The 10,492-nt window shown below is 38.9% G+C and overlaps 1 protein-coding gene across 2 annotated transcripts; it reads left to right on the forward strand.

The window, feature by feature from the left end:
* Positions 1-403: 403 nt before the first annotated feature.
* hrh1 (histamine receptor H1) lies at positions 404-8,116 on the forward strand. Of its 2 annotated transcripts, none has more exons than XM_004548557.3 (2): positions 404-887; positions 4,396-8,116. In XM_004548557.3, the coding sequence occupies exon 2, from the start codon at positions 4,632-4,634 to the stop codon at positions 6,282-6,284; it is 1,653 nt and encodes a 550-aa protein (XP_004548614.1). In that variant the 5' UTR covers positions 404-887; positions 4,396-4,631; the 3' UTR covers positions 6,285-8,116. The 2 variants fall into 2 exon arrangements, with proteins under 2 accessions (XP_004548614.1, XP_076740194.1); XM_076884079.1 differs by having other exon boundaries at positions 404-883.
* Positions 8,117-10,492: the final 2,376 nt, after the last annotated feature.

Raw genomic sequence — 10,492 nt, forward strand, 5'->3', positions numbered from 1 at the left:
GTCTATGTAAAGTATTTCTCCTGGTATTATCTTCTCATCTACTGCACAAAATTAGCTCTGATGACTCAAGTTGCCTACAAGTAGTCTCACTGCTTGTGCAACCCCCCACCACACACACATGTACTTAATAATACTAATACAACCCACACCAAATCACTAATACAATTTTACAGTTACATTTAAACTTTTAAGTGTCTTCACTGGATCGTCTGACACCCAACCCGAGTTCAAGAGTTCAGGACACCCGCTTTTTCTCACAAATTTCCATTCTTGGCACACAGATCACGCAGTTTCGTCATTTCCTTTTCTGTTTTGTGATTGGAGGAATTTCTGACGTTATCATTGCCTCTTACGAGCGGTCTCTCATCCCTGCTGGTGATCCTTACTGATGTCCCATCATCTCTCCATTATGCTGAATGTTAATCATATGCACAATTGTAGCTTAAATGAGTGTTAGAAATGTAAAGACAAACAGGTGTTTCCGCACTCTGTCTGAAAACCGTAGTGTTTAGCATCCAGTGTCTTTTTAAAATCTCTTATCTCCAGATTTCGTGGTATAGCTCAATGGAAGTTGCTCACTGCGTCTTGTACAGTGAATCATGCACTGATTCATGCCGCTGCAAATTAAAGTGCGCCAGCTCATCCCGTTCAAGCAACAGGATATTTTTTATTGCAGGAGTAGGCTCTCCGCTGGAATATTATAGAAACTCCAAAGTTCATCAGAGGGAGAGAGAAAGAGAGCGCTGAGGAGAGAGTGGGGGGAAGGAAGCAGACGTTTTTCTTCGCAATCCCAACCTCTGCCCCTACAATCCTTTCCTGATTTTCACCGGGAATACACGCTGGAATACGAGGGATTTCTTTCAGATGCACCTCTACATCAATGGCAAGTATGAAACTGTCTACTTTCTCTCGCACTTAAGCCTAACTTATTTTTTTAAACCGTTTAACTTTTTACTTGTTTTAAGGCAACCGAGAAAAGCATTTTGTAGCACGACTATTCTTAGAAACTATACATGTTTGAGGCGGTGCTGTAAACCTAAACGTTTCCTGCTGCGGCTCAACAGGTGGTTCTTTGACGCCGACTTGTAGTATTATATACGAGAGCCATTTTTCAGTTTAATAGACGGGCTTCATTAGGTCTCACGGTTCATCGGTGTTATTATGAGATTAGACAGATAATCATATTGTGCAATTAGTACCGGATAAATCATCCTTTCCTTTTTTCTGTGACAAGAAGTGCGTTGCTCAAATGCAGAAAACGCGCAACAGGTTTATTTATGCCTCCTGTGAATTTCGTCAGCAATGAAGGTCCTAAATATTTGTGTTGTGGGGGCAGTCGTTGTATAAACAGGGGCTGTATACAGAGAGACGTGATTTGCAGTTATAGATAATGAGTCAGACTCAGGCAGAGATAATAAAAAAAAAGCTTGCGAAATCATTCAAGTCACTCGAATGTATTCAATTAAATCACGTAACAAGAAGCTCACAATATGTCAGATAAGCTGTAAATGCAGTTATATGCATGCTCGCTTTTCCCCATTTTTCTGTATAGCTAGCAATTGGCCAGTGCGTTTTCTTGGTAATTTCTGTCTTAAAACTGCTTTTTCTCCTCTTGAGATATTACCCTGTCTGTGTCTGCGCTTGAGGAAATCATGTATAGACCTACCCTGAAGGCATAACACTTTAATTAAATCCACTTTATCCACCCATCCACACCAAAGCTCCACAGTTCATTTATTTGGAATCTAGATTTCTATTTTTTGTCGTAATAATTGTTCCAGTGTTGACTCATTTTAATATCAAATCATCAGTATGAGTCAATTTTCAGTGGACAACATCACTAAAACTTTCCAGCCCCGACTACTGTTATTTAACCAGTAAGATAAGTAGCCCACTAAAGTTTTTTTTTATGTGTTTCTCCTGAGTGTGTGTCATCTTTGAGTAGGGCTGCCACGATTTGTCGACTAGTCACGATTACGTCGACTATCAAAATCGTCGACGACTGATTTAATAGTCGACGTGTCGTTTGAAGCTTTGTAAGATCGCAAAAGACGCAGGAATAATAGCAGGATTTAAGAGTGTAATAACGGACTGAAACAGAAGATGGCAGCACTGCATGTACAAGGATTCCAGCTGCCGTTAAACCCCGAAGAAGAAGTAGCTGTGTCCCAGAATTCATAGCGCGGCCCAGCTTAGTTTCCAACAATGGCGGTAGCTAGTTAGTTTTAATATTACTCTTATTATTCTTTCTGGGTCACAAAATAAACGTTTAACATATTTTCAGGCGAGAATGTAGCTGTGTAAACCTCAAATATCGGCTCAGTTTATCAGGACACCACATATTTTCAAAAGCGCTCCGACGTTTTCGGAGACGTCTGTTACCCACTAGCTCGATAGCTAGCCGGGGGCTGGGTCACTAGCTCCGTGAGAACACCGGACTCCCGGCAAATTGTTTTCAAACCCACCGCCGTCTTTCGCGACTCAGGTTAAATATATATGAGTCACTTAGATAAATCAAAAATGTTGTTGTTTGGCTTTTTTTTTTTTTTTTTTTTTTTTTTTAGTATTTTATTTGTTCCTGAGTAAATCGGTTTGGCTGAGATTAAAGTTATAGTTTTTACACAGCTGAATAAACGTCAAGCAGACAGCTGATTATCAGAAGTGTGAGATGCTGGAGAATATACCCCGGTGTCCTGTTATATTTTAGATAGCAAGGAGTTTATTAAACTTTACCGAAACAATCTGCAAATTTCATTAAAATTGAATAAACTATCATCTTGTCTTTATTTTTAGTTAGCACCTTAAAAGCTTAAAGCTGTAAGCTAATGATAGTTATATAAGCTGTAGTTTTACGTCCAGTGGATGATGATCTGATTAGTCGACTAATCGCAAAAATAATCGGTGACTAGTCGACTATCAAAATAATCGTTTGTGGCAGCCCTATCTTTGAGACACATACACAGATAGATTCCAGCACTGAAAGAGGAAGACCACAGAGAAAGAGTGAAAGAGGATATAATGAGGGTTGGTGTGACAGAGGAGGGATGTTAAGGATAGGATGAGGTGGAGGCTGATGACCCCTGAAGGACCAGCCGAAAGAAGGAAAAGATTAATATGTAGCTTTTGTTTTGTTTCCTCTGTACAGTACAATTCGATTTAAGTGAAATTGCATGATGATATTACCAAAATTACACAGATTAAATCATTTATTAGCACGGGAGTGCAGGGACCGCTGAAAAATGCAAAATGACATCTTTTATTTCACACATTAATCACAGAAAGACAAACAGAAATGTCACCTTCATCCATAGCAACAGGTTTATTTCAGTCTACTTTCTTAAAAATCAATATCCCAAACAGTTCAGATAAGTGCTTTTCCAGTACCATATTGATATGCTTTAATAAGTCATGCTGTGCTTTTCACATTCAAACATAGTATCAAGTGTAGTGTTGAATAGGCTTTTATCAATCCAAAGGTTCCATCATACAGCACTGGCAGCATATTCATGGCTCCTTTCCGCCTATGACACAGTTTGTCTACTGTGTTGTTGAAGGGATTCGCCGCCCTCCCCTTGCGTAAGTGTGAAAGAAAGCCAGCTGGACAGTGAAAGAGATGGAATAAGGGAGGTTTTAGACTAATAATAATTCAAACCCAAACTGCAAAGGTGGAAAGATTACAGGAAACGTTTATCTGTGTATTGAAATATTGCATCATCACTGTATCTTCTTCACCTTATCTTTCTTCGGGCGGTTTTCTCAAGCTTTCCTGTGGTCATGTTTCAGCCATGTTCTTTGAATAATGATTTGTGTTTTTATTTTCAAGAGTAAAAGTGTTTAAAAACTCACAGTTAGCTTTCAAATGTCTTGTAGCTCTCTTCACGACTACACAGACACAGGTTGGTTCTTTGAAAGGGGCGTTTATTACTTGGACTTTCTCTTCTCCTTAGTTACACCATCGTCAATACGCCGTGAGAACTGGTTATATGAGTGAACAGTGCAAACACATTAGCAACTTTCCAGTACACATATTTAGTTCAAAAGTTAAACATAGACATTTTTAAAAAAATGACAAAAACCTCGTTGACCGCTTGTCCTGAAAAGAGGTCTTTAAGTCTTTGTGTTGCTTTGCTTTCAATAAACCTTTAGCTTAGCAGCGCTTCATGAGAGACATCTGCTCACCTGCAGTCCATGAAAAGTCTTGAATACTCTCGCTAAGGTTGTTCTCGTGCAACATTAGTTCTTACACATTTCAAGTGAAGACATTTTTTAACCCTAAATTATATTCATGAAATTATGTAATCCATTATAAATCAATCATCCACATCATGAACTCTATACAGAACGTTGTTTAACAGCATTTACATGTCTAATCTTGCCATTTTTTGTGTTTTCCAGATGCTGTTACTTGGGGTTTACAACAAAATGGACCGTAGACTGTGGATAAACTGACCAGGGCTAGTGAAGGAATACACATTTTCCAGAGTGAAAGTCAACTTGTCCATTATCCATTGAGTGTAAACACACTGATTAAAACCTGCCGTTCCACACATGCCATGGTGTTTAGTTAAACAAGCACTGGATGAAAGCTTTCCAAAATGTGACAGGATCTAGAGGTGTCCATCTCACCTAACATGATGGAATCTAGTCTGTCACCTTCAGCAGACCCTCTACACCACAATGCCAGCAGCTATGTAAACTTCAGCAACAACAGCTGGAGTGGACTCCGTGATGGTGACTCATTGAGGAACAATCAAACCCTGACCTTCCATGATCGCATCAACAGCGCCCTGCTGGGAGTTTTTCTGGGATTTCTTTCCCTTCTCACGATCATAATGAACCTGCTCGTACTGTATGCTGTGAAGAAAGAGAAGAGCCTCCACACTGTAGGGAACCTCTATATTGTTAGCCTCTCTGTGGCAGATCTCATTGTAGGGACCACGGTCATGCCTTTGAACTTGGTATATTTGCTGGAGGATGAATGGAAGCTGGGGCGGGCTGTCTGCCAGTTTTGGCTGATTATGGACTACGTGGCAAGCACAGCTTCAATTTTCAGCTTATTTATCCTCTGTTTGGATCGGTACCGCTCAGTGAGACAGCCGCTTAAGTACCTAAAATATCGAACACGGGGAAAAGCCAGTGTGATGATTTCTGGAGCCTGGCTGCTGTCCATGATGTGGATTATTCCTATTTTAGGATGGAGGTCTTTCACACACGTGGACCTCAAACCTGAAGAGGAAAATAAGTGTGACACAGATTTCCGTTTTGTCACGTGGTTTAAGGTCATTACCGCAGTCTTCAACTTCTACGTACCCTCTGTTTTGATGTTGTGGTTTTACACATATATCTATTTGGCAGTAAGACAACATCTACGGGACAGAGAGAGAATCATTCATCCAACTGATTCATTTGGAGAAAACGACAATGGACAAAATCCTCAAACCCCTGTGAAAAATGACTCCAAGTCACCTAAGAGGGAAAGTGAGGTTTTAATGAAAGGATCCAAAACAGAAAAACTGCTAGACCAGAATACTCTCGAACAGACAGATCCCCTTGAAGACGCTGATAAAAACAGTAAAACTGCTCTATCGAGAGCACACAGAAAAATTGGTGTAAAGTGCCAGCAGACGTCATTGCTTGCCATGACAACAAAAGGTCTCAGAATGGCACGAAAGACTAAAAGGTGCTCTTTGTCTCCTGAGGAGAAGCAACCAGACTGCGAGGTTCCCCAGAGCCAGCCATCGGCACCACAGGACGTGATTTGCTCAGGTGGAAATAATGAGAACAAACTTCAAGCGTCTTTAAACGAATGCCATGTGACAGTGCCAAACCCAGTGAGCGGAGTGTGCGATACCAACAAGGTATCAGACGTGCAGAGATACACATCTGTGCTCAGCAACAACTACGACCCCAGCCAAGCTCTACCTTGGGCCGAGGAAGGAGTAGAAGATGCCAAATTAGACGCGGATAATGAAATTACTCTGAGACAGGCGTGGCAAAAGTTCATTGACCAATCACGCCATCGCATCCACAGTCTGAGGATCCACAAAGAGCACAAAGCAGCCAAGCAGCTGGGCTTCATAATTGCTGCTTTCTTATTGTGTTGGATACCATACTTCATAGCTTTCATGGTCATGGCCTTCTGTAGAGAGTGCGTCCACCATGACCTGCACATGTTCACCATATGGCTGGGTTACATCAACTCTACTCTAAACCCTTTTATATACCCGCTCTGCAATGGAAACTTTAAACGGGTCTTTAAAAATATTCTTAACATTCCTTTGTGACTGTAAATGAGCAGAACACAATCGCAGGCATCTAAATGTTGAGACAACAGCAGAATTAGCAAAAGGAAAAAATGTCTCATCAAGCGTTGACCAAAAAAGTGTGCTATTCCTTTTATGTTCCGCATTTTATTTTTATAAACACCAATTCTTTGGACTCAAGACTCAAGCTGAGGATAATATGTCAGTTTAATGTTATTTATTTTGTTTATGTTACACTAATTATAATAGTAATTATAATAATAATAATAGACTGTGTCACAGAAGAATTTGAGCTTAAAGTTTTGCTAAAAACTATGTAAAAATTGTATTTTGAAAAAAAAAATTGAATTGATTTTCTGTGCTAGGAATATACCATAAAACACATAATGTGAAATATGATTAATATTGTTTAAAAAAAAGAACAAGGAGAAGATTTTCTTTGAAAATGACAACCACATTGTGAGTCATTCTCCTTCTTATTATTTAAACAGAGTACGAGACTTTAGATGCATCTTGGTGCTTGGTACTAGTGATCGAGGAAGGGCTGAATTATGATACCTACTGTCTTTATTTTTTATGTTTTTTTAATTAAGAATGGCAACTCTAAACAAGCACATTCAGTCACCTACACTCCCTTAAAGAAAACCTCTGAACTTGTTCTACCTGTTCGTGCTTTGACATCTATTTCCTGCCATTAAGTCTAATAGGTTAATATATTGAATTGAAAGCCTTTATTGTCATTATACATAGTATAACGAAATTGGAAATATATGAGCAAAAACCTGATTATGAAGACAAAACTACTACCAGAACAAACTATTTGTCACAGTCACAGTCTTCTTTCGAACTGCAGAAAGGTTTTGTTTCTCTCCTTGATGGGAATAAGTTGCTTATCTGTTATAAGGTGTAGCACGTCGCTACACGTCATTAGCCAAAGAGTGTCGAAAATGATTCAAAAATGCTGCAGCACACTATAAATCTGAGACTTCTTTAATGGATTTGTGTCAGTATTTTGTAACAAACGCATTCAAGTGCATCCAGGCTATACACAGAGCTTCATGGTGCAACTCTTTCTCCCAGTAACTCCCGTGTTAGCTATGCTAGAAGCTTCCTTGTAAAAAGAAAATAAGGATAAATGGAATTAAGGACATTTCCTTACACTGTTACTTTTTGCACAGTGTCACTTCAGATTTTATGGGGGGCAGGGACAAAGAACTGAATTTCATATTTTAATATGTGAATCATAGTGTCTGAAATAATGTTGTAATGAGCGTGGCAATGTTGTGAGTCACTGTGCAGTCAAATCAAACAAATCAGAGGAGGCTGAAATTGAGCTGGAAGAGGTGATGATGGGAAGACGGATGTGTGTGACTGCACTTCTCATTAAAAACAAGACAAAGGGGAAGAAAATTTCATTTTATATGCTGTTTCTCTGTTGCTTGAAAAGGTTCTGCAAAGAGCTTCCCCTGAGGTAACTCTTTGTAATGAATATTATGTCTCACTGAATGTTTTGCTGTTTGTGTGTGTGTGTTTTTTGTTGTTGTTTTTTTAAAAGTAGTTTGGATACTTTTATGTCAAAGTGAAGTTGCTGCCTATGCGCTTTTAATGCTGGGTGTCTCATGTTGAGGGCAAAGTTTTTGAATAATGCTTATAATGATCACCAGAGTATGATTAAAACCTGTGGGTGTGTTCTGGTTTATATTCTGTTTTTTGTTATCGGTGTCTTGTAAGCCTATTTAGGCTGGCATATTATTTCATGCATGATACAGTAATGAAATAAAATTGAAGTCAATCTGAAAGAAAAAAAATTGATGACATTTAATGTCCTGTTTATGATGTACACCTAAAACTAAAAATAAAACGTTCTAATGTGCTAGTCCTTCGAGCCTCACGTCATTAACACTATTAACTTCAAACTGTTCTTCTAATTTTATTTTGTCATTAGTTTGAGGTGCTGACTTTGGCAAGAACATTTATGTGAAATGCTGAACACATGACCTAATTAACCTGGGACAAAACCCAATGCCCATGCTGCAGCAAGATTCCATCAAATGTACCCATTGGTCACTTTATTAAGTACACCTGTTCAACTACAGCTTTTCAAACCAATCATCTGAATGGGGAAGAAAGGTTATTTAAGTGACCTTCAATGCGGCATGGTTGTTGGTGACAGACAAGCAGAGTGTTTCAGAAACTGTTGATCTGCTGAGAGTTTCCCACACAGCCATCTCTAGGGCTTACAGAGAACGGTTCGAAAAAGAGAAAATATCCAGCAAAAGGCAGTTCTCTGGAAGAAAATGCCAGGTTGTTTTCACAGATCGGGGTGAATAGCCAGACTGCAGCAGTAACTTAGATAATCATTTGTTACAACCAAGGTATGCAGAAAGGCATCTCTGATTGTACATGTTGAATCTTGAAGCAGATGCATTTCTGCATTTCGTTGCCCTGTACCTGTGCATGTGCAATGACAATAAAGTTGAATTCTATTCTATTCTATTCTATTCTATGGGCTACAGCAGTAAAAGACCACAACAGGCGCCAGTGCTTCCAGCTAAGAACAGGAAACTGAGCTACAGTTCACAAAGGTTCATCTATAATGGACAAGCGGAGACTGGAAAAACACTGGCTACTCTGCTGAGTCTCAGTTTCTCCTGCAATGTTGAGATAGTTTACCTAATTTTGCCTAAACAAGATGATAGATAGAGCCATCCTGCCTTGTATGAGTGGTTCAACCTGCTGGTGATGTAATGATGAAGGGATATTTTTTTGGCACAGTTTAGGTCCTGTAGTACCAAGTGAAGATCCTTTAAATGAGCACTGTGTAAATGCCACCGCCTACCCGAGTAATGTTGCTGACCATGTCCATCCCTATATGACCACAGTGTAGCCATCTTCTTTTTAAGCCATATTGGGGAATTTTAGCATTTTTTTTAGCAAATTATGATGCACATATACTGTCAATTAATACATTCATATTTTCTCCTGTGCAAAATGGAGAAATAGCTCTAGAAAAAAAGACAAGAACTCTATTTCTCATAATATAGTGCCACTTAATTGTCTTTGTGGCAGTTTCAATAATATTCACCAAAATCTGCAAAGCTTGTGACTTACCAGCATAAATATTTCATTTAACTTTTCAGTGTGCTGAAACTGTTATATTTCCTCTCTTGTATGGGACGTATAACAAGGACATTTTCAACAATATGCCAATGTCCCTCATCCCCTCTCTCTTAATAACCCAGCACGGGCATCATTCATGAGTTTCTATGGCGTGTTTCTCAGGTTACTTGTACTAAAATAAGAACTGTTTTTCATTTAATCTGTAATCTTTAAACTGGAATGGACTCCATGGTACAGATCTGAAAATCTCAATTCAGTTTTACCTCATAGTTTACTGTAATAAACCAGTTTGTGTTGAAGGTCTGAATCAGAAAAACATACACATGCTTTCATCAAAAATTGAAACCTGGAGCGGTCTTATCCAAGCGAGAAAAATCAGAAAAAAAAAAAAAAAAATTCAATTATTAATACTAACACATATATCTCACCTTACAATAATTAAACCATGAGCTGTTGAAGAGGGAAAACTCAGCCTGTATGAGTAGGAGCAGTTTTATATCAGTCAAGCTTTTTTTTAAAGATTAGTTAAGAGCAACACAACTTGACACAGTCTGCATCTGCATGAGCATCACTGTGAGATGTTTCCTTGTTTCATTAAACCAGTTAACACAGCTCACACAATGTCCCTGAACTTACCCTGTTGAAGATTTCCACTGTAAACATGTACTCCATCTAACAAACTGAGTACTTTCAAAGCATTTTATGCTTTCCTTGAACCGCTAGTCTCATCTGCTACTTCAGAGTGTTCTTGTGTTTAAATGATAAGGTACAAGGAAACCTTGAGCACTTGTACTTTCGTTCCTGTGTTTTCCTTCAGGAAGGATTCAAGAGCTCAGTGGCTTTTACATGTGGTAATAGCTGTTCCATGTAGAACAAGCTATTTAAAAAAGGGGGGTGCTATTATTACATGCTGTCCTTCACAGTGCAGGGGCTACCACTGGATATTGTGGTTGTCATCCAGGGAAATACAAATACAAAGAGGTGACACTTTGTGGGCTTCATATTATTTTAGATGGATTTTCTCAGTTTGTTTTAGCCTCCTGGCCAAAACATGACATCTTTTAATTTATATCGTGCGTTTTTGTACAGCAGCACAGTTTTGCGACGGT

This window comes from Maylandia zebra, linkage group LG5 (genome assembly GCF_041146795.1).
Source record: "Maylandia zebra isolate NMK-2024a linkage group LG5, Mzebra_GT3a, whole genome shotgun sequence".
NCBI classification, from domain to species: domain Eukaryota; kingdom Metazoa; phylum Chordata; class Actinopteri; order Cichliformes; family Cichlidae; genus Maylandia; species Maylandia zebra.